Source organism: Caretta caretta, chromosome 15, assembly GCF_965140235.1.
Source record: "Caretta caretta isolate rCarCar2 chromosome 15, rCarCar1.hap1, whole genome shotgun sequence".
Classification (NCBI taxonomy): domain Eukaryota; kingdom Metazoa; phylum Chordata; order Testudines; family Cheloniidae; genus Caretta; species Caretta caretta.
Window position 1 is genome coordinate 27850755 of NC_134220.1, and position 23764 is coordinate 27874518.

Consider the following 23764-nt stretch of genomic DNA (forward strand, 5'->3'; position numbering starts at 1 on the left):
CTCTGTGTCGCCGGCCACGGGGCGCCCCCCACGTGCCCGGGCCCCTTTTCCAGCGGCCGAGCCGCCCGGCTGCGGGCTGAAAAGCCCCGGCCCTGGGACTTGGTGCGGGTGATGGCTGATGGAGAGCGCCCCGGGTCTCCGGTCTGATCTGCCGGGGGTGGGGCAGGGTCTCCCTGGGACCGCGCCAGTCTCAGCCCGGCGAGGCACCAGGCTGCCCCTCCCTGGCCCCGGGAGCCGGGGCTGGCCCCGGGCCGTGCCGTGCCGCCGCACCGCTGCGGTCGGTGCATCACGCCCGGGCAGAGCCAGCCCTAGGGGCCTGCAGCAGACTGGGCTAGCGGCTGTGGTCTTCAGGGCCGGGGCTGATCGCTCCTTGGAGCGGTCCTGCTGCCCGCGGCACCCGGGCCGGGCTCCGTTCCCTCCAGCCCGGGCTCCGTTCCCTCCAGCCCGGGCGCTAGGAGCCGCGAAGTTCCCAAGCCTGCGGCTCGCTCGCACATGGGCTGTGCGCTGAGGTGCTTTGGCTCCGGCACTGGGGGTGGAAGAGTCACCGCGACCTGACCTGGGCTTTACTGTCCGCCAGGAAGCCCGGGAGGAGTAGTTGTTGTTGTTACCAGTTGACTCAAGATGGACTGGGGAAGGGAGGTGTTAGGTGGCCGGCCGGGGACTCTACTTACCTTTTTGCAATAAGGGAACTGAACAAGTGGCGAAGAGAAGAACTGACAACCTGTCTGGAGAAGCCTATTTCTGAGGCACCTCTGGTGGAACGGGAGTTGTACCAGCAGGTTATTTGATTGAGTAGAAGGGCCTGTGAAATCAAAGGGAGGTTTTTGCCTTTGGCTTCATTGAAAGCAGATCAAACTAATATTTCCTTGTAAGTTACCTCCTCCTCCCCCCCCCCCAAAAAAAACAACTTTTCTTTGTAATTTAGGAACTGGGCATTTCTGGCGGTTACAATTTCTTGTTTGTGTTTATAAAACCTCTGGAAGGACCCTTTCGAGACATAGGAGTGGCCATCCTGCTGGCATCCCAAATTGTTCCATGGAGATTTGTTTAGAATGAGAGCTCTGTGGCTTTGCATTGTGTCTAATCAAGGAAATCAATGGCTTTTACTTTCAAGTCTTGTTTTGTGCGAGCTCCTCGTTCTGTTGTGGAAAAACCTTGGCAGGATGACAGAATTGGCACAAATCCTACAGAGCGCTCAGGCATAAGACAAAGTGTAAGCTGCTTAAATAGCCTGTTGTGTTAGAAGGATCGTGTTAGGATCACACTAGTGTCACCACTGCAAACCTATAAAGGGCCAAATTCCGATCTGGCATGACTGTATGTTTATAAAGCTAAGTAAGTAGGTCCCAAGAGTTGAGGAGGTGTATGACTAAGGGAGACTTTGCTTTTTAAACCCCTCTGTTGGTTACTCTTCCACCTCTCCACTGGGCTTACGCCAGTGTGCTGATACGTAACTTAGACCGTAAGTCCATTATAACGTGGTTTGATCTCAGTGGGTACACGAGGCTGCCTCGATATTTATATAGCTCCCGTCATTGTTGTGTCTGAGTTAAAGGGACATTGTCTAGACACAGAAGTTGCACCGGTTTAACTTGACTGGGCTTCGTTAAACCAGTGCAGCTTTTGTGTGTGGGCTGTTCGAAACTGGTTCTGTTGGTTTAGCTTGCACCTGTAAATTCACTAGTGCAAATTGAACTGAGAGATGCTAGCTTTAAGCTGGTATAAGGTTGTGAAAACACACATGTTTCACGGGTTTAACTAAATGGATATAAAATCACTCTTCTAGTTAAACACAGCTCTGTGTACAGACAAGACGTCCAGTGACGCTTTTAGCTTTCCAAATGTTGATATTTTAAAAATAAAAACCATGTTGGTCTGGGGGAGAGGATGGAGAGCAAACCAGCACATGCCTTGGTCGCCCCTTCTCCCTCTCACATGCACCACCGTTTCTTTGCCCCCCACGGAGAGAGGGTACTATAGTTTACCTTTGCTTGTTGCAAAGGATGTTTTCTTTTGTTATCAAGGACACATGCTCCCGGACCTTCAGTCCCACTCTGCTGCACACACACATCATAGTTTTCTATCTTTCTCTTGGTTGTTGGGCTATGTAATATTTTTGAATCTTTAGAGATCAGTAGAAAAAAATTCCCAGAAGTACTTTCCACATCCCTTGCATACTTAGTGTATTTATTTCACTGTCTCATTATTCTTTGAGTTTTGAGCTACTGCAGTACCTCTAACCGTGTGTTAGATCATTATTTGTATGGAGTCTGTTTCTCACAGACCCTAGAATAACTTTAATTGGCCTGAGTGATTGGAACACACATTTTATTGTAAGGATTGCTGGTAGCAAGCTGTTCGGGCTTCAAGCAAAGGGTGACTAATGCTCTCAAAGGTCAGTTCATGAGCAGGTCATAGCCTGGTATGGTGGCAATAACCTGTCAATCACTGGGATGCCTGCTGGCTTTTCATGCAGGTGTGAAACAACTGGGCAGTTTTTAAAGTGTGCAAGTACTGTCGTGTGTGAGATTCCAGTGACCTTTAAAAATGTTTTGGGAGAACACTAGGGTTTCTTTATATGCTATATTACACTACTGAAAAGCCAGAGTCACTCAAGTGAGATCAGAATGTGGCCAGTTATGACCATATTATGTTGTACAAATATAAGTATGTTTGCGTTTGATATGTCTTCCCACGCTGGTGTAAATCAGGAATAACTTTCCCGAAGTCAGTGGCATGATGCTAACCCGATTTTCCTGTTTGTTACTTACACGGGTGTATGTTTAATTATGAAGGAAAAGCCCCATGAAGTTCTATAACATTGCAAAATGTTAACTGTTAACAGTACTTGGCTTGAAAGAAAAACACTGATCAGAGTTGGAAAATCTAATAGAAATGTAGCAATCAGAGGGGTGTCAAGTAGTATCCCAATTCCTAAGGCTGGGAAAGGGAAGGGGAATAGCAGGCACATGGAAAGTAACCCTCAGTTGTTGGATGCAGCGGAGTAGAGCATTTGAGTTCACCCAGAGGTGCGGGGAAACTCTTGTCAGGCTGGTGGAGCCTACCAGCAGCGTGGCCTGGGAAGGGGCAGGACCAGGTTAGCCAGGTGATATGCTGATCCGGTGCATTCCCCCAGATTACTTTCATTGGTGGGGGTTCTGGGGAAGTGGGATCTTGTAGGCATGGTCTTGTTAGAGAGAATAAAGAGTGACTGAATGGGGCATGGGACTTAAGCACCTTTTCACCCTCACGGGATGGTATCTTCAGGTCAAGGCTACAGAGTAGCATAGGGAAGCTTCTGCTACTCCTGCCCCTGTTGTACCCACTCTGCAGATGCCGAGGATTTCAGTCTCCCCGGTTGCAGCACTGCATTTATTTTAATCAAATTGGTTACGGTGTCAGCTTCTAAAGCATGGTTCATGTATGATCAGGCTGGCAGCGTGCTAGACAGAGCAGCTCAACCCTGCTAGGCAACTGCCTTGCGTACAATGGTTCCTTTAATGCATGTAATCCTGGAGAGAAACCGTGACTTTGTTCGTAGAATTTAGTTCTGGGAACTTTCTGTTTTGTTGTTTTGAGAAGTAAAAGTCTTAAGCAGGGCAAGCGGGTAAGTATGTACAGAACAATGTTAAATAGTCCTTGAATTTAAAGGGGGGCTGTCAGCTTAAAATTCATGAGTCTGGAAAACTCTAATTTCCTTATGTATGGTGTTATGATCCTCTGATAATGTTAAAACTGAAAGTATTTTTTAAACATCCAATTTACTTTTCAGGGTATACATCAATCATTTACATTTCTTTTGGCCCCAAGAGTGGAAACAGCAATCAGTTTCATTTTCAGATTGCCATGCACCATCTCAGGTTTTGCCATGTTTGGGTTGCAGATGGTCCCTGGGGATGTTAAATTTTGGGTGTGTGTGGGTTGTTTGTTTGCTTTATTATGCTTTAACAATTTCCACTGTAATGGCAAAAAAAAAAAAAAAAAAGTTTGTTCTTGGGTTTTGTAAAAGGTGAATTTTACAAATCCTCAGGGTGGGGCCATATTTCATTTGATAGTGTCCTTTTAAAATAGCCTCTTTTTGCCGTGTGTGTGTGTGTGTGTGTCTCTTTTGTGATAGAAAGATGGTGGGCCTGATTCTGCAGCTCTTGCGTTTATCATTAGAACCCATCGCTGGAGCAGTGGTTCTCAACCTGTTTACTCTTGTGGGCCACGTGTGCAGCTCTCTGTGTATCGTGTGGGCTGTAGCCACACAATCTCCGTACTACCTGCACACTTACCAAAAAATAAGCTTTCGTATTTGTTATATGACCGCAATAGGATTTAAATCGATATAGTACCTTTCAATTCAACACTGGCAAATGTCTGCCAAGAGCTTTTAAATTAGAAAAATAACTCAAAACATTAAGTGTTAAAATTAATTAATTTACTGTAAGGGTGGCCTGGCATGGTGTATTGCCTCCCTCCCTGTTATGCTGCTGGCGGCATGGTTGGGCGGAGCGCCCGGAGAGTGTGGCTTCAGAGCTTGTCTGCAAAGATGGGGAGCCCTGCCTGGTGCAGGGCATGCCCTAGCCAGGGACTGCTTCCTGTGCACCCTGCCCCCCCAGCCAGGAAATAAGCCCCCTGGAACTGTTCCCCACCCAGGATCCAAACCTCCCCACCACTGGGCTGGCACACATACCTGCCCTGCAGAGATGGTGCCCTGTCCAGGGCAGAACAGGCCCTCCAGGAACTGTCCCCCATGTACCCAACTTCTCCTATCCAGGAACTGTGCCCCAGAGCCCTCCATCCAGGGACTGTCACCAGTCCCCCCACCTAGAGTCTGTCCCCCATGCACCAGCTGTATCCCCCTCCCTGCAATCCTAGTGCCAGGGAGCCTGCTGCAACTGGGGTCACTGGACCCACGAATCTGCAGGGTGGGAGGGTGCTGAGCACCCTGGCCTCCTGCCAATGCTGCTGGGCCTGATCTTGCTGGGAAGGAGAGGAGGGGTTGATGCCGCTGGGCCTAATCTTGCTGGGAGTGCTGATGCTGGGCCTGATCCTGTGCCACCCCCTTTTTGCACTCACCCTGCTGGCTCTGGGCCCAGAGCAGGTACCCCTCCCACCCCGCTCTAGTTATGCCCCTGAGGATGTCACATGGGCTGCAGCTGTGGGCTGATTGCGCAGCGGATTGAGAACTCCTGCTCCAGATTGTGTCCCGACATCTGTACAAAAGGAACCCAGTTCGATATGTGACTACAGTGTTAGTAAACTGCACAGGGGGAATAGGCCAGATGGTCAGTGTGAGCTCCCCACTAGCTGAGTACCTGGCCCGGTGTGCCTCCCTCGCCGGGTTCCTACCGCCGTCAATGGCAAAAGTCCAATTGGTTTCACTGGGAATCCACATGAGGAACGGGAACGCCAAGTAGATCATGTGGTTGTGCTGATCCTCTCGGTAGTTCAGGGGCCAATTGCTGTTCTGGACTCTCTTTTTAAAAGCATCAGCACCCCTCAGCTAGGGGAGAGATTCTCTATTCTGCTGTCGCTTTGAGTAAAGCAGAGCTCATTGCTGTTGCCAGAAGCACTCAAAGGAGCATGTGGAAAAATGGAAGCTCGTGGTAGATTGCTTCTTTTAAAGCGTGACCTACGCTCGGTGACCTATGGGAGTTGGGCCTCTCTTTGCTGCTTTATGGTTTAAAAGAAGTGTCTTTCCTGTTTGTTTTTCCTTTAGAAATATCGGGTATGTCAAGTCTTCCCTTTTTGTGTTGGTCTGTTAGGCCGATGCAGGAGCTGTCTGTCCTCTTGGAGCAGGGCTGGGAAATGCTTCCCAAAGGGACTTTTTCTCCCATGTGTTAGCAAAACCCAATGAATTTTACAAGTCTGAATAAATATCCCACCGCCTCTCAGCAAACCAGCTTTAATTTCCTCGCTTTGTGTGATGTCACGATCTCACCGGTTCCCCACTGGTCGCTGGGACCTGTATTTCTAAGGTAATGAAACAAATAGAAAGCAAGTTTGGTTTTTAAATACCGCCCCCCCCCTCCGCCCCAAACAAGCAACAACAACTACTTTGACCATCATAAAGACGCCTCCCCCCCCCCCCCCAAAAAAAAAAAAAGCCCCAAGCTCACTTTCTTCCCTCCCCTTCACAGATCACCCTTAGGGCATGTTTCTGGGGCTGTCTCCGTGGCACGTTCTGGGCCGAAGCATTTTATTAACCTCTCCCTACAGCATTAGCAGCCCACTGAGGATTTGCTTCCAGGGCTACCTCGCTAGAACATGGCCCTTTACAGGGCTGCAGCCCAGCGTGGCGACTCAATTGCTGAGCAGGTAGGACCCCTTTACACAGACTAGGCCAACCAGTGCCGATGCAGCCCAGATGTGGGATTGTGGTGTCCTCGTGGGATCCTCCGGCAGGGCAGCCTCTGCTGCACGCTGAAAGATGCTGGTAAACAGGAAAGGGAAAAAGTTCACGAGCCTGCACCTCCTCGAGACCAGAGTCTCAGAAATGCTGACCCCGAGCAATGTTCATTTGAGACCTGATTGGAGCAAGGCTCCTGCTGAGCCACATGCTAATCTGTTTTGGTCAGGGCATGCCAGAGCCCGAGGCTACCATTTCCCGGTTTGGGCTGACCCCACATCGGGTCCTGAGGCCGCCACTTCCCGGCATGGGCTAAACCAACAAAGGTGCTAACCATGAAAGTGATTTTTCTGAAGAGGACTCTTCCTTTTGGAGGTAGGCCGAGACCACTGTATTCATTGCAGGTATGCCCCCAGTCACCAGATAGTAACTTTGGGGCCTTGACCCCTGTGTTTGTATCCTGTTACCAACTCCCCTGGGCAGACCGAGAAGTGCTCCATCACCAGGAGGCGTGCAAACTCACTCCTAGTATAGTCTCATGATATACAGACGTATTCACAAGGCTGTCTAATGAAATCACTTCAGTCAGATTACAGAGCAAGATTCGTGGTACATGTTTCATGATGTGCTGTGTTTTATGGTTGAATCAGTTTTTGTACATGTAGAATTAATAAGGATAGCTCTAATGAGGTCTGAGGTACACATGGGGGAGTGGGGGGGTTTGCATGCAGCATGTAAAAACAGCTAGCTTTTGGACTGTTTACATTCAATCGGTGTTTCCATCACATTTACCAATGAAGTAAATCTCTCCGGGCCTGATTGTGGGCAGTGCCTCTCATAGCCGCAAAGCCAATGAAATGGATCTGAAAAGAAATTTGGCCCAAACCAGAGATGATTGTCATAGTTCAGTTTCATGGAATATAATAAAGTGTAGTAGAAAGAACCTTCATTTTCAAAACTGATTACAAGGAAATACTTTTTTCATACAGTGCATAATTAGACTGTGGAACTCATTGCTACAGGATGTTATTGAGGCCAGACATTTAGCAAGATTCACAGACTGCTCAGTCATTTATATGAACAGCAAGAATATCCAGAGTTGTAACAGGTAATGCTAAAATTTTGAAAAGGATATATAACCTCATGCTTCAGGGATTACGCCAATCTCTAACTAGTAGGGATTAGGAAGAGACCTTCATGGGAAGCAGATTACCCCACATCTCCCAACTGTGGTGTTCTTGCACCTTCCTTTGAGGCATCTGGTGCTGTCAACTATACTTGTTTCTGGGCTAGAATGACCATGGGTCTAATGCAGTCTGGCAATTCCTATGTTACTATCATTGTTCATTTGCAAAACAGGTCAGTTAAGAATGCAGAAATTATCATGACCCCAAATCCTATTGGCAGGCCAAATCTGAGACTTTATTACCAATCTAGGTGAAACGGGGCACATCCTTCAGCGCCCGTGTAATTTAGGAGACAGTTGCATTTGCATGCAGTCGGAATTCCCAGCTATATAATATATTCCGTCCACTATTGAAATAGAGGAAACTCTGGGAGTGTATTTCCGATTATGGTCCTGGCTAGAAAAATACATTGCATTTTGAAATGTATTTTCAACCGCTTGCCATTACTGTTCCCAGCAATCCATTGGCACATATCAGACACTGGATTTGGGCATGTACCATGGAGCTTGTGCAAGCAAACAACCTCGCTCATTAACCGGTTTTGCTGGCACCTTCATGGAGGCCAGGGGGAGATCTGCTAATTACTGTGAGCAAATCCTCATAACTTGCTGTCATTTATCAGTGTACTGAAGGCACCTCTAATTAACTGAATTGCTCCATAAGTGTATATGGTGGTGTGCGTGGGAAGGGGTCATCTGATACATAGGTGAATATGATGGGGGTGTGTGCAAGGAGCGTGTTATGGTTTGTTAAATCAGAGAGTGTCACAAGAGTCCATTGGTTAAACCTGCTTTCTTGGCTCCTCTGTTAGTCTGCCAGGGAAACAAGACCTGTTGTCTCCTTCGTAGAAGTGTGCATGGGGAGCTTGGATTTGTTTTCTGCCCCTGGAGGGCAAGTGCAGTTGGAGACGGCTGTTTTAACAGCCCTGCTGTCTGTCCACATTTCAGCAGCCATTGAAATTCCATGGGCCCAGCACTCATGTTGTCTGCGGGAGGAAGCCAGAGCTGTGCCCGAGGATGCTGAGTCATTCGCAGGCTGGCAGAGCTGATAGAAGGAGAAACTCAGGGGCCCAAAGGGGGGTGAATGGCTGGGACAGTCGCAACGAAGCATGTCCCCACTCTGCTTAGTTCTGGCTCTGGAGCTGTTTCTTCCTGTGTTGTTTCATGTCCCATCAATTCCAGTTATTTCTAAACACACGCTGTTATTCTGAGAATATTGGGCAAGGCTCGGATGGCTCCCGACAGATACAATCTCTCACTGGCCTCGAACATTCGAAAGACGTAATAGGAAGCACAGTGGGTCTGTATAGAGATCTGTTCAGAAAGTGGACCAGTTAAAGTGTTTATCGTCCCGGGGGACGCTGTATGTAAACAAGAAGAGGCACGTTCTCTGCTTTTGACATGCTCCAAATCTCTTTGCTCTTTCCATCCAAATTATTAAACCCCTTGGATTTTCTAGAAAAATTTAATCGATCTCCTTTAGAAAGGGCTTCCCAAACGACCTCCCTGCCTATCAGCCTTAATCACAGGGAGGCTTACCAGATGAGCACTAAGCCACACGTCCCTGGAGCGGCAGGATATTTAGCTAAGTGCAGGCGAAGGACGTTTCCTGTTGGAACAGAATGTATGACTTTGATAAATACTTCAGGCAAGCAAAAGGTACAGGAATAAGAAGGCTCTGCAGAGCTGAGCTGGAGAATGTGGTGGTTTAGGACAAGTTAGCTGGTAGTTACAAATCTAGCGTGGAATGCTTGTGTCTGTAAATTCAAGGTCAAATCCTACAGTCTGTACCCAGGAGTAGGGGCTAGGGAATTCAGTCCTCTAACCTTCACACATCTGTGGCATCCTGGAGATGAGTGAGACAGTATTTAAAGGGTAGGTAGGGTCTGGAAAGCCATTAGAAGGACAGCATTGTCAGTTTCATAAGGCATTGTGTCATTTGTCTTTGGAAGTCTCCAGAGCAAAACTGCTTAGAATAAGGATGCCTTTTCCAATTTCCAATTGCCAGCCCTGTAATCTCCCTGTGGGATCTGAAAGTCAAGATGGGTTCTTTCAGGCTCCCACTTAATTACTTGTAATAGAGGGTATCAGAAACAATAGCTGTCTTTAGTTACATCCTTGAAATTCTGCTGTCCTCCTTGAGGTTGCCCATCTGTGGATGAAGACTAAATTGGGCCCCGCAGCTGGAATTGAGCGCCCCGTGATGCTGCTCTTTCTCATGCTGAGTAGCACCTTACTCCATGAGTCGTCTCGCTGAAATCCGTATGGGTGAGAGGCAAAATTTGGGTCTGAGTTAACAAATCATTTGTGTCAGAACAAATTTGTTTATTATTTTGGACTCCTTCAGTGATCGGCCCTAAAGAGAGCTCTTTGGAGATGAGGGGGTCCTGTGGGTTTAGCGGGAAGCTAATGAAGGTGCGATTGACTGGTTTAGGAGCATGCAGCAGGTCCCTTGAGAGTGTGGCTAGCAGGTGGCTTGTGGAGGGCTGTCTTTCTGTGGGTTCACAAAGCTGCAGCCACACTGAAACCGTCCCCAACACCACTGTTCCCATGTTACTGCAACGAGACCCCTGGTTCACGCGGCGTACCTGGGCGCAAACGGCTGTCACTGGGCATGTGGGCTAATGTGCGGCGGGGGCGGTTGAGTTGGACTGAGGGTCACTTCTAGCAGACCTGTTGGTTCAGGCAATAAGGGCTGGTCTTGTCTCCCAAGGAAGGGAAGCAATCTGGGATCAGGCCGTGCAAACAACTGCCAACTTTGCCTCAACCATCACGGCGTCCTCTGGAGGTGGGAATTGTCTTGGGTCCAAGTAATGGAAGGATTAACTAGAGGGAAAATGGTTGCTGTTCCTGCTTTAGGGGAATGAGGGTGCTGGTTGCTGCACGGACAGGAGCAATGCCACGATGCCGCTGTTCTGGGTCAAATATTGACACAAGTTAAAGCCACCCAGATTTGGCTTTGCAAAACAATAACTGCAAATCCTGTTTATGTTGGAGTCGGTCCAAATATCCAAAGCTCCACGAGGGAAACAATCCCACCTGTTGTTGAAGTCTCCCTAATATAAAGGCTGCCTGCCTATAAAGTCCATAGGGTGAATCCCAGCTGAGATTGTGAGGCAAAAACTCCTTTCTGCATCACTTCCCATCCACTTGTGGCATTCAGGCCTGTGCGTGTGAGAATTAGGTTTGCGAGCATTAAAGTGGTTATTTAAACAAACATGATGCACCAGAAACCACAGGGGTTAAGTGTTGGGTGGTTAAGCTCAGTCCTGCGTGTCAAGAATCCTCTGTAAATCAGATTCCTACAGCTGGGTTACGAGTATGCTGTTTAGAATGGGTGCACCAGTGGATCTGTCTCTCTCGGAGCTTGCCTGGCAGAGGTGCTGTTTTTCTAGGTAATATGCTTAGAAGAGCAGAGAGTTTCAGATAAGAGGCTTGTCTGTGGGAAGCTTGGCTTTGGCAGCTGTACCTGCAGGAAAACTTGTCTGTCCATGGAGAGTCATGCAGAGTAAGAAGCTTGCTCTTGTTTTGTGGGGGGCTGGTGCACGGGGGTTTAGTTGGGGTGTCAGTGTAATTACTTCCCTTTTACACACCCCTGTGAGCCTGCCATACAGCAAGCCAAGTGTTTGTTCTTTAGCTGGTCTTCTGCAGAATGTTATCGATTCTCTCCACCCCCGGCTTTATTGGCTCATCCTCTTGAGAACTAACATCTTAAACTAAAGTGAAACCCTACCTGGCTGTTACACCTGGGTAAAATGAAACTGTATATGCTTAGGGCAGTGAAGGAATTGAAAGCAACAGTGTGAACAAGGAGCCCTGGAATGCTCAACGTGCTTGTAAAACACAGACTAATTTAGCTTTGCAGCATTCCCTTGGGACTCATAATTATTACTCCATCTTACAGATGGGGTAACTGAGGCACCGTGCTGCTAAGCGACCCATCCAAGGCCACACACAATTATGGTAGAGCCAAGAATCAAACCCAGGAATCCTGATTCCCAGTCCCTTTACTAACCTCGAGCTGATGGGTGCCTGGCTCCTGGTGTTTAAAAAAACAAAGCTTTCCTTTGAGAGACAAGGTGGGTGAGATAACACCTTTCATTGCACCAGCTGGTGGTGGAAGAGACGAGCTTTCCAGCTACACAGAGCCTTCTTCAGGGCTCGGAAAGATACTCTAAGCTTCAAAGCTAAATGCAAGGTGGAAAAGATGGTTGAGCGTAAGGGACCATTCAAGGTGAAGTGGCCCATCAACGGGGGGTGGGGAGGCAGGTAGTGAGTTAAGGATTCTTGTAATAAGCCATGAATCCAGACGATATATGGCTCATTACAACAGTCATAAAGACATGAGTAATGGTTTATTACAGGTTTCAGAGTAGCTGCTGTGTTAGTCTGTATTCGCAAAAAGAAAAGGAGTACTTGTGGCAACTTAGAGACTCACAAATTTATTTGAGCATAAGCTTTTGTGAGCTACAGCTCACTTCATCGGATGCATTCAGATTCATACAGCAATCTCTTGCTCACTAGGTCCCCTCCTTTCTCTGTCCTATGACTGCAGGGGTGTTGATGGGCCTTGAACGGTCCCATATGCTAAACAATCTATTTCCCACCTTGTGTTTAGCTGTGACCCTCTGAGCATCTTTTCCAGTCTTGAATACCTTGAAAGCTTCTCTCACACCACCAGAATTTGTTCCAGTAAAAGGCATTACCTTACCTGCCTTGTCTCTCATGTCCTGAGACCAGCAGAGGTACAATACCGCCCAAAGCTTCCCTGTGTCACCCTTGGAGTAAGCTGCTGTGGAAGCACTATGCGCCACTCTGAAATTTTTATCCACTTATATTTTGGAGGTTGACTGGCTTTTTTGGGGCGGGGGGGGAGATTGTGTGTTGTTGTTTTTTCCCCTATCCCCCAAGGCACATGGCTACACATACTGATAAATCTTCACTTTAATTTTTGTCTGAGCAGGAAAACTTCTATTAAATCTTCCAGTGGACCTGGAGGCGTGGTACTCAATTCAGTCCCAACTGTGTGCTTAAACAGTATGTAACGTGGGCTTGAATTGATTTGCTACCTGTAGCAGAGAATTGTGGCTTATTGTTACTTGATGGTGTAGGGCCTGGTTCTGGTCTCTCCCCTTTGTTCCTAAGGTGGCGGCTGCTGCATCCCCAGAATACCGGATGTTCCAGTGCTTCCGGGAATAAATGGCACGGGACCTCCCCTGCCAGCATGACTTCACCCCTGCCAGTGTGACCTTGCAGAGGGGTGTACTCTTCATAATGGGGTCAGCCATTCTTGATACTGGACAAAACCATGTCCCATTTTGTCTCGGTACCGGACAGGGGACAAAGCCATAGTTAAAGAGGACTCTCCAATATAAAACTGGACAAATAGCCTGCCTAGCTTTACCCTAGTGCAATTCCATGGATCTCCCAGGCATTACTCATCTCTGGCAGATTCAAGCCCTTTTTAAAATTGATTCCCACAGCTTGTGCGCAGCTAAGTACTTGGGGAAATTTCACCCTGAATTCGTGAATATTTATTTGTCTGAATAAGGACTGGGAAATCCCTAGCTCTCACAGTGGCGTAAATGTGGAGTGACTGGCCTGATATCAGTGCAGTTCAGTCAGCATAGAACTATTGTGAGTGAAATAAGAATTGGGTCCTGAATGAGGACTTCAGGATTTGGCCCAGTGTATATGTTGTACAGCCTCACTGAAATGCAGCCACTCCTGAGGTGGAGGGCAGCACATCACACAGCAGTCATGAGAGGGGAAAGTGTCATAGGATTTGTCATGTGGGTGGGGCCGTGTCTTTTATAAGGTGTCATCCCAAAACCACCAACAGCCTCCCCCCTGCCAGTGACCTGGATGGTACTTGATCATTTGAGCCTGTTCTTCCAGGACTCCAGTGCTCTGTCATACAGCTGCTCCAGCACAAACCCCTGTGACTTGGACTCGTGCAAACTGCAGGGCACGGGGGCCAGGTGGGGCTGCACTAGGGGCTTGATCTGGTGCACTCCACTGGTGCCTGAAGTCCCTGTGTTGACAAGGTCTGAACTCTCCAGCCTGGTATTTGTGTCACTGAACCGCCCTCTGCTGGCCTGTCAAGCGGACAGAGCCCCCAACCTGCCCCGAGGGAACCCCTCATGCAGCCTTTCTTCCTTTGTCTTTGCAGGGCACCTGAATCGCTCCAGTCACTGCAATGAATGGCCAGACTATCCCAGCAAGCACTCCCGGGCATCCCCAGGGCTGGAATGAGTTCTGCGAGCTGCACGCCATCACCACGGCCAAGGAGCTCGCCAAGAAGTACCTGCTGTTTGCCACTGAGAACCCCCACCATGACTTCCTGGCAGCCGAGAACTTCTCGGTGCAGTTCACAGACCTCTTCCAGCAGTACTTCTGCAACGAGGTGAAGGAAGGCTTCGCCATGAACCAGTTCAGGGTCCTGCCCTTCAGCAGGGTGCGGGACTACAGGGAGACCAGCAAGAGGCACGGGGATGCCTCTTCGGGGCCAGTCATGGCCAAGGTGGAGGCGGAGCTGGCTGCCCACTCCGAGGCTGACAGAGCTGCCGACGCTAACCCCCGGAGCCTGCCCAAGTCGTGGAGCTCTGAGGAGCTGATGGGGGCAGCCTCCCCTCTGGCTGCCAGGAGACACTTCTCCCTCACCCGGTTGCGGAGGAGCTGGCTCAAGTTCTTGCGCAGGAGATCCTCCGAGGCCATCCCGGGAGAGGGGGAGGCACCGGAGCCTGCTCTCAAGCCTGGACTGGCCAAAAAGATCCTGCCGTGGACCCTGTCCCGAGATCAGGCTCACGAGGTGTGCAAGGAGGGTCTCTTAAAATACGGCATGGTAGATGAAACCACCATGGACAGTGGGACACGCTGGCAGCGGTGCCGATTGGTTCTGCGGAAGGCAGGGATGTCAGACAATGAAGAATACGTCTTGGAGCTGTTTGATCCCCCCAAGGTAAGCGGCCTGAGGTCTCTCACATCCCCCACTCCGCCCCCTCCGTTTGCTGCTGGCCACGTCTCTTCATTGCCCCATGCATTACTGTGCTGTTCAGTGCACCTCTCCGCTTTAACAAGGAGGTGCGGCCCAGGGCTGGGGAGAACTAGAGCAGCGGTTCTCAACCAGGGATAGGCGTACCTCTGGCTGTAGGTAGAGGTCTTCCAGGGGGTTTATCGACACATCTGGTTTTACAACAGGCTACATAAAAAGCCCTGGCGAAGTCAGTACAAACTAAAATTTCATACAGACAATGACTTGCTTATACTGCTCTGTGTACTAGGTGCTGAAATGTAAGTGCCATATTTATATTCCAATCGATTTATATGGTAAAAATAAGAAAGGAAGCAATTTTACAGTAATAGTGTGCTGTGACACTTGTTTTGTATTTTTATCTGATTTTTGTAAGCAGGTAGTTTTTAAAGTGAGGTGAAACTTGGGGGTACGCAAGACAAATTAGACTCCTGAAAGGGGTACCGTAGTCAGGAAAGGTTGAGCGCCACTGGGCTAGAGAATGGTCCCTGGCTGCTCTGATTGGGCTGGATTTGCGTGGTGGGATCTGTGGTTACTCCTTTTGTCTTGGAGAGGAATGGGCCAGGTCCTCAGCTGGTGCAAGTTGGTCTGGCCGGACATGTCCCTAGCCTTCATTTTAGAACTCAATGGCTTGTCTGTGAGCTATGGTTCCACTTTTTCCCCACTGGAGAAGCCAGATTAGGTCTGATTTGAGGAAGTGGCCTTTGCTTCTTGGTGCCTATATCCCCGTAAAGTGTAGGGTGGAATTCCCCTGCACAGAAAGCTGTGGCTCCCCCCTTACGCAGCTGTTACTGAAAGAACCTCACAATGGAAACAAGGAACAGGCCACCTAGGGAGGTTGGGGAATCCCCATCGTTGGTGATTTTAAAGAACGGGATAGACAAACACCTGTTGGCATTAACGTTTACTTGTGGTGGGATGGACTAAATCAGTATTTCTCAATCACTGGTCCGTGAGATCTCCCTGATGGTGTTTGGGAAGGATGTTTGGTATCAAAAAGGTATAGAAACACTGGACTAAGTGACCTCTTGGGCTAGAAGGAACCTCTACATTTCTGTGACGTTTCTTTTCCTCTGCAAGTTCAGGATGGGATCTCCAAATGGCCTAAATCTGCCTGGCTGTTTGTTTTTACTTGCATCATGGTTTTATTTAAAAAAAAAAAAAAAAAACCAAAATGTGAATCAGCTTCAAGTTATAAAAGTTTCTAGTGATTGGCTCTGAGAGTGAATTGTGTGTTCGTTCCAGGAATTCCTTGGCATATTTCCCTTGGGCAGAGATATTCATCGCTTTCCCATTATGAGCATTGTCTGAATGGAGACTGAACTGCCAGTGGATTCAGATGCGGGGAGGGGTTGTGAACCTCTTTGCAAAAATATGGAGCTGAAATTAGTTTCCAGCTATGGCAGAAAGGGACTTTGGAAATAAGCGAAGGAGCCATGTGCATGAATGTTTTATTACTTGATTACAATAGTAAAAGGCTGCACTTCAATGGTTTTATTTTTATTAACGGAGGAGTACAGCATTAATGTTTAAACCTTGATTGAGCCTCAGATTAATGAAGGATCACCTGCCTGGGTCTGATCCTGCCTCCAGTGACATCCGTGGGAGCTGATTGGGCCCTTGGCACTGCTCTGAAAGTGAAACTTTACCACACTTAGACTTGGTGCCCTACATATTCAGAACTAACTTTTGCAGCTTTGATGACTAGGTGAGAGTCCTATGATTCTAGTTGGAGAGTTTCCCTTTCACTTCTGCTTCAGGCTTTAACAAGATTAGCTTTGTTGTGAAACTTGCTTCGAGTGCCCTGTGATTTGGACTCTGGTGCTCAGAATAGTTTGAGATCTGAGCTGTCAGCTGCCTGAGCTTTCGGTTGGGATTCTGTTGGGATTCTGTTCTAGCACCCTGGGGAAAAGGCAGGGAGTGGGAAGGAAGAGCTAGAAGGAAATTCTTGGCTGTGTTACTAAACGCCCTTTGCATCTCATCCAGAGCCTCTAAAGCTGGGTGAGTGTCACGAGCCCTGTTTTCCCAATGGGGGACCGAGGCATGGAGGGGTTAGGTGACGTGTCCAAGATTATGCAGGGAATCGGTGGCAGAGCCAGGAGCAGAGCCCAGGGGCCTGATTCTGCTCTTTTCCTGGGGGAGACCCCATTAACTTCAAGAAGTGACTGACTGGTGCGATTGGTGAATTGGGCCTGGAGAGTCCACCTGCCTGGGTTCTTATGAGGCCCTTATGACTGTAGTAGCCGAGTGTGGATTCTTTCCTCCTGGCCCCCCGGCACAAGACTGGGCCTGTCCTTGCTTGGGTATATTCGGTGCTATAGGGTGTGGGCCCCGCTGTGGCCAGGAGGTAGGAGTGCTCCTCGGTAACACAGGGGCAGCACGAGCGTTCGCACATAGGCCCCCTGCCCTGCTCCCTGGCAGGAGAGGATTATGCTCCCTTTCAAGCCCAGCTGCAAGGTTACACGTTCACAAGGCCCAGGCCATCCTGGGACGTGCCCACGCTGCATCAGCGCAGCCAGACTTGCAGCAGTCCGGCCCTTGCTGCGCAGTCGAGCGAGAGGTGCCCCAGCGTGCCTGGGAGAACATCTGCTGCTTCCTGGGGGCAAGGGCAAGGGCTGCTCTGTATCAAGGACCTGAATTGGCCATTCCTATGCAGGCAGGTGACCCCCTGAAGCGACAGGGAGCTTTTCTTGCAGGAGTCCGACAGGAATGGGCCTAATTCAGCCAGAGTTGATCCCTGTGCAACTCTCTGAGTCAGTGGGCTTTCTCCCTGGGACAGAACTGCAGGGGAAAGCCCCTGGAGTCTTTGTTTAGCTTAGTAGAGATGCTTAGCGCAACCCTGTATCTCTGTACTCACATGGGATCCTTTATTCCCCACCAGGGCTGTTACAATAAATAGCTATCGGTGTTCAGTAAACCTATGTCAGAGAAAATAAAACCTCTTTCTGTCTCAGACTTCCTTGAGAGCCCCTTCTCTGGGCTAAATCTCAGGGCTATTTTATTATCTTCTGATTTCCCTGTTGGGTCTTTGGCCACAGCCTGTGAAAACCTTGGCTCGTTCCTCATGTTGAAAGTGCTGGTGGTTGTTCTTTTGACAGCACCACAAAGTGTAACGCTTGCTTCTATTGAAGAGCTGGTAGTCTAAGACTTAGATACAACGCCCCACAGGAGGAGAAACAAAGAGAAGGTGGAGGGTTGGAGAGAGGTTTCAGAAATGTACAGCACCTAGCGCAGGGAGCCCTGATCCCAGCTTGTGGCCCTTAGGTGCCCCCACAATGCAGATAATTCATAGTATCAGTTGGGTACTGACTGGGCACATCTCCTTGGTTTTCAGTGTTGGTTCCTGTACGTGTCTTGGGAGAAGGGAGTTTGTAGGAGGGCCTGGACTGGGGGGAGGGTCGAGGTTTGGGTAGCTGCTCAGCGCACACCTGTGATACAGAGAAGGGAGGGAAGTGAAGGGATATGAAGGCTGGTGACTCTGCTGGTACCGGCTGGGAAATGCAAACCTTACTGGGAAGGGCTGATTGGCCGTGAAGGGTGAGCCCAAGAGCAGCTGTGTCCAGCAGAGAAATCGGATCATTGAATGTCACTAGAAAGGTGAACGTGGAACAGGTGCCTGCACAATGGACTGATGTCTCTGCAGGGCTGGCTGCCTTGGAGGGGAGGACTTTGATTGTTAACAAGAGCGGTTGGAGGGTTTGATGGGTCTGCACGGCCCGCTTTGGGAAGAGGTGGCCATGTAAAGATCTGTTCTAAGGAGCCCAGGCAAAAAGGTCCCCAGGAAAACCCCTGTGTAGGGGTAGCTGGTGTAGGATTTGATATTGACAAATGAAGAAATGGGAATGGAGGGATCCATGGTTGGCTTGTCTGCTTGAAGCAATGAATATCCAGAATTGGGGAAATTGGGTATAGTTTGCTGGAAAGCCGGTCAGGTTAATAAGAGCTGATGGCCCATGGCCAATGAGCTCCAGTCTGTCGGGGGGGAAACAAGTCTGCAGCCCCTAAAACCCATTCCAACTGGCGCCTGTTGTTGGCAGCCTTGGAAGAGAGAAATAAACTCCCTGGACTTCTAGATGCAGCTGCTTCAGCTCAGAGTTAGGAATAGGGTGACCATACATCCCATTTTGGCCAGGACAGTCCCGCTTTTCAGTTCTGTCCTGGCCGTCCCTACTGTTTTGCCAAAACTGGGTATTTGTCCTGGCCGCAAGGCAGAGTGGTGGGTCAGCCGAAGGCAACGCTGCCTGCCAGCAACAAAGGAGAAATTTGCTGCTGCCTTCAGAGCTGACACACCCCCCCCCCCCCAGGGTGTGGAATTCAGCTCCAGCCCAGGGTGGCACAGGGTTCTGGGGGTCAGCCCCAGCCCCAGGCAGTGTGGGGAGAGCGGCTTTGGTGAGCCCTGGGCCGTCCCGTTTTACTTTAAGAAATATGGTCACCATAGGGATAGTGCCAGGATGGCTTGGGAGAAAGAGAGAATCTGCTTGTTGTGCCTTTAAAGGTGACCAGCAAAGAGAAAAGGCCCTTTCTGAAGACTTTATGGTGGGGACAGAGGTCCTGGTAGTGGTAAATGTCTTTATTTATTTTAATGAGGTGTTTACATTAGAACTTCAGATCTTGTCTACTTTGGAAGTCTAGGATTAGAGAACTAGTGGAAAGTTGAGTAATTTTTTGGGAGGGAGGGAGGATTTTTAGTCACTGTTTAGAAGTAAGTTCTGTAATGGGTTTTTTTTTTAGGGGGGAGGCTAATCTCCCATTTAACTTCAAATACTAATTAACATTCTGGAAAAGGGAAGTCTTGGTTAAAGGTTCTGGAGCCTTGTCTCTGAATGGTTCTCTAGGGCACAGTGCATCTGTCCAGATCCACGACAGCCTCCAGCAAAACCAGAGTAGACTTGAAATTCCTGATATTTCTAAATTTAAATAAAAGGCAAACTCCGCTTCTTTCTCCTCCCTCTCCCCCCCCTCCCCCCCCAAAAAAAACCTTTTAAAAATGAAAAATTGGGCTGCTGTTCTGTATCGCTGTGAAGTGCAATTAAAAAAAAGAAAAAGACAAAAGCTCAATTAGAAAAGGCTTTGCAGTTTGCCTTCTGTGTTGCTTTTCTAAATGACTGCTGGTCCCTTGAAATGAGAACCCTTCTCATATCCCTGGAGCTACCAGCTGTCCGTTTCCTCCAGTCCCCGTGGAAATGAGCACTGTTTCGGGTCTACGCATAGTACCACACAGACCACAAGTGGAAAGAGCAGTCTGCACCCTTCCATGTTTGTGGTGGCACCGGGGTTGCACGTATTGGTTTCCCTTTTCACAGCTCCCCATGAAATTGGTTTCAGTAACGGGTAAATTTGCAACAGATTTACGCCACCTTCCAGTTTCCATTGAGTCTTTCTGCACGTGTGCACGCTCACAAAGAAACTGAAATGCCTTCTGTATGGGCTGTCTAGCTACACTCCTTATCCAGCAATCGTCCTCACGCAGACTCTGTCCTCAGACGGTTTTAGGCACAAAGGGCTCAGTCCTGCTCCCATCAAGTCAATAATGGCACTTCCGTTGGGCCAAATTCAGCCTGGGTGTAACTCCATGCGCTACACCGGAAGTACCCCAGAAATGAATTTGACTGCAACAGAAGCAGAATCTGGCCCAATAATATTTGATTTGGGGGTTAATTTTAGTGTCCCCCCTCTTCCCAGCAATCAGAACAGGCCTAGTATTTAGCCTTGTTCCCAGAGCCGCAGGCTGGCACCGAGACCCCAACGTGCAGTGCTCAGCCAAAATGCTTCATGAAGCATCGTTACAGCTGAGCTCTGTGCAGAGCATCTCACGCCAATCCAGATTCACCTGAGGGTCCAAACGCCGAAGGAAACTCTGGGCAGCAGCAGTGACCCTCAGTGGAGCTGGGATGAGGGGGAACTCCACTCGTGTAAACCACACGAATGGGGCCTTCTGATCTGAAGCATGGTTAGTTATTTTAACTGAGCAGCAGCACTGAATTCTGGCCCCCGGACGAGTCAGATGGAAAGAAGAAGCAAACAGACTTTGCCTCCAGTTCCCTCCTTTTTCTGCTCACTCTCAGTGGTGCAGAGAGGGGAAGACGCTCCACCCAAGCCCACGCCGATGTCTTTGCGACCAGAGTCTCTGTCTCTGAAGAGAAAAGAGGATTTCACAATTTCCCCCGATGGGGAGTTCTTCCTTTTCGCCGTTAGTCCTTGCAGCCAACTTGCGGAGCAGCACGTGACCTGGCACAAGGATATGGTGATAAGCTCGAAAATCAGATCTAGTGGCAGGCAAATTGTGAGCTCTCAATACTTGGTTTGTGTTTGCTGTCGGCGCTACACAACCATCACCTTGTGCTAGCTGGCGAAGCAAGATCCATCTGCTAAACTGTACAGCTGCAGTGACATGACCGGGAAGCAGTTGGGCAAGGCAAAAGAACTCTGGAGCTCCGGGGTATCAGGCTGTATATCTCTGGTCAGCTTTTAGAGGTCTCTGGGGTAAATTCATTGCTAGGGCAAGTGGGTGCAACTTGGTTGCAGCCAAGAGAGCGGCATCTGCTGCAAGTCAGTGGTGAATTTAGCCTTCCCTCTTTCAGTTAAAGAGCGGCTGAAGTCAGCAGCATTCTTGGGTGGGATTGGGGACAATCATTTCAACAGGGCCTTTCATCTCAAAGCTGACCTGAGTCTTTCTGTTTTTACAAACACAGGAATTGCTTCATCTTCCCACTGAAGTGCAGCCCCCTCCGGGGTGGCTCACAGCAGATGTTTAGGCACATACAGCAATGCTACACAATTGTTTGGGATCAGAACTGAAGAATACCACCATGTTCAAGGGGGGAGTGAAATTAGCCCAGACAGGACACCAAGATATCTCTCTTTTTTTTTTTTTTTTTTTTCTCATGCTGCTTTCTGTCAGTTTATACTTTTCAGTCCCGCCTGTGGCCAGTGGCTCTCATTAACCTATTGTCAGGTTTCAGAGTAACAGCCGTGTTAGTCTGTCTTTGCAAAAAGAAAAGGAGTACTTGTGGCTCCTTAGAGACTAACCAATTTATTTGAGCATAAGCTTTCATGAGCTACAGCTCACTTCATCGGATGCATACCGTGGAAACTGCAGCAGACATTATATACACACAGAGAACATGAAACAATACCCCCTCCCACCCCACTGTCCTGCTGGTAACAGCTTATCTAAAGTGATCATCAAGTTGGGCCATTTCCAGCACAAATCCAGGTTTTCTCACCCTCCGCCCCCCCCCCCCCCCCACAAACTCACTCTCCTGCTGGTAATAGCCCATCCAAAGTGACCACTCTCTTCACAATGTGTATGATAATCAAGGTGGGCCATTTCCTGCACAAATCCAGGTTCTCTCACCCCCCTCCAAAAACCACACACACAAACTCAATCTCCTGCTGGTAATAGCTTATTAAGTTTTTGGTTTTTGGAGGGGGGTGAGGGGGTGAGATGAAGTGAGCTGTAGCTCACGAAAGCTCATGCTCAAATAAATTGGTTAGTCTCTAAGGTGCCACAAGTACTCCTTTTCTTTTTGCGAATACAGACTAACACGGCTGTTCCTCTGAAACCTGTCATTGTGTAAAGAGTTGTCACTTTGAATGGGCTATTACCAGCAGGAGAGTGAGTTTGTGTGTGTGGGGGGGGGGGGTGGAGGGTGAGAAAACCTGGATTTGTGCTGGAAATGGCCCAACTTGATGATCACTTTAGATAAGCTATTACCAGCAGGACAGTGGGGTGGGAGGGGGTATTATTTCATGGTCTCTGTGTGTATATAATGTCTACTGCAGTTTCCACGGTATGCATCCGATGAAGTGAGCTGTAGCTCACGAAAGCTCATGCTCAAATAAATTGGTTAGTCTCTAAGGTGCCGCAAGTACTCCTTTTCTATTAACCTATTGTGTTTCCAAATAGTCTTTGTCTCTTCAAAGCAAAGCGCAGCCTGGCTCGCAATCCGAAAGCAACTGTAGTAACCATGTGCATTTTTCCTGCCTTAGCAATCCCTGACCCAGTTAAATCTTAAATGCCATTTTTGGTTTTGTACTTGATGTCTTGGTAATTATTTACTTCATTACGAAGGAACAGCCAAAAACTGCAAATGCCTGCCGAGGCTGATAGGACAATAAACACAAACAAGTAGGGGTGTCCTCAACAGAATAATGCCCGCTCCTCCTTTGAGCTCCTGTTTGCAGACCCTTGTCTCTCTGGGTCCTGATCCATGAGGAGGGATCCTAGGAGCTCCAGTAATACAAATAATAAATAACAATAATATTCAAATTTCAGAGTAGCAGCCGTGTTAGTCTGTATTCGCAAAAAGAACAGGAGGACTTGTGGCACCTTAGAGACTAACCAATTTATTTGAGCATAAGCTTTCATGAGCTACAGCTCACTTCATCGGATGCATTCAGTGGAAAATACAGTGGGGAGCTTTATATACATAGAGAACATGAAACAATGTGTGTTACCATACACACTGTAAGGAGAGTGATCAGGTAAGGTGAGCTATTACCAGGAGGGGAGTGGGGGGGGGACCTTTTGTAGTGATAATCAAGGTGGGCCATTTCCAGCAGTTGACAAGAACGTCTGAGGAACAGTGGGGAGTGGAGGGGGGGAATAAACATGGGGAAATAGTTTTACTTTGTGTAATGACCCATCCACTCCCAGTCTTTATTCAAGCTTAAGTTAATTGTATCCAGTTTGCAAATTAATTCCAATTCAGCAGTCTCTTGTTGGAGTCTGTTTTTGAGGGTTTTTTTGTTGAAGAATTGCCACTTTTAGGTCTATAATCGAGTGACCAGAGAGATTGAAGTGTTCTCCAACTGGTTTTTGAATGTTATAATTCTTGACGTCTGATTTGTGACCATTTATTCTTTTACGTAGAGACTGTCCAGTTTGGCCAATGTACATGGAATTTAACCAGTTCAGAGTCTTATTTGTTTGAGTGTTTGGTTTTTTGTTTGTATGTTTTGTTTTTTCTTCTATATTTAGATCTAAAGTCTGTGGGGGTGGCACAGACGCTGGTGTTACACATCAGGCCTGAGTCTGATCCTGATGCTAAACGAATGTAAATCAGGAGTAACCCTGGAGAAGTCAGTAGAGTTACACCAAGGTAAACTGGTGTAAGAGAGGAAAATCAGGCGTGCTGGGTGCAGATTAGTCAGGAAACTGGTACAAGTGGCAAGGGGCCTGGAACATCTACACAAACGTGTGTAC

General features: G+C 48.5%; 1 protein-coding gene across 2 annotated transcripts in view; it reads left to right on the forward strand.

Annotated features, from left to right (window-relative positions):
- The window catches only part of SH2B3 (SH2B adaptor protein 3), a 90349-nt gene that overhangs the window by 1266 nt on the left and 65319 nt on the right, over positions 1-23764 (forward strand). Inside the window, exons 1-2 of one of the 2 annotated variants that reach the window (XM_075120091.1) lie at positions 561-868; positions 13696-14484. In XM_075120091.1, coding sequence (XP_074976192.1) covers positions 13723-14484 — 762 coding nt within the window. In that variant the 5' untranslated portion in view covers positions 561-868; positions 13696-13722. Of the gene's footprint in view, positions 1-560; positions 869-13695; positions 14485-23764 lie in introns of those variants that run through there. The other variant, XM_048820934.2, reaches the window with a different exon arrangement.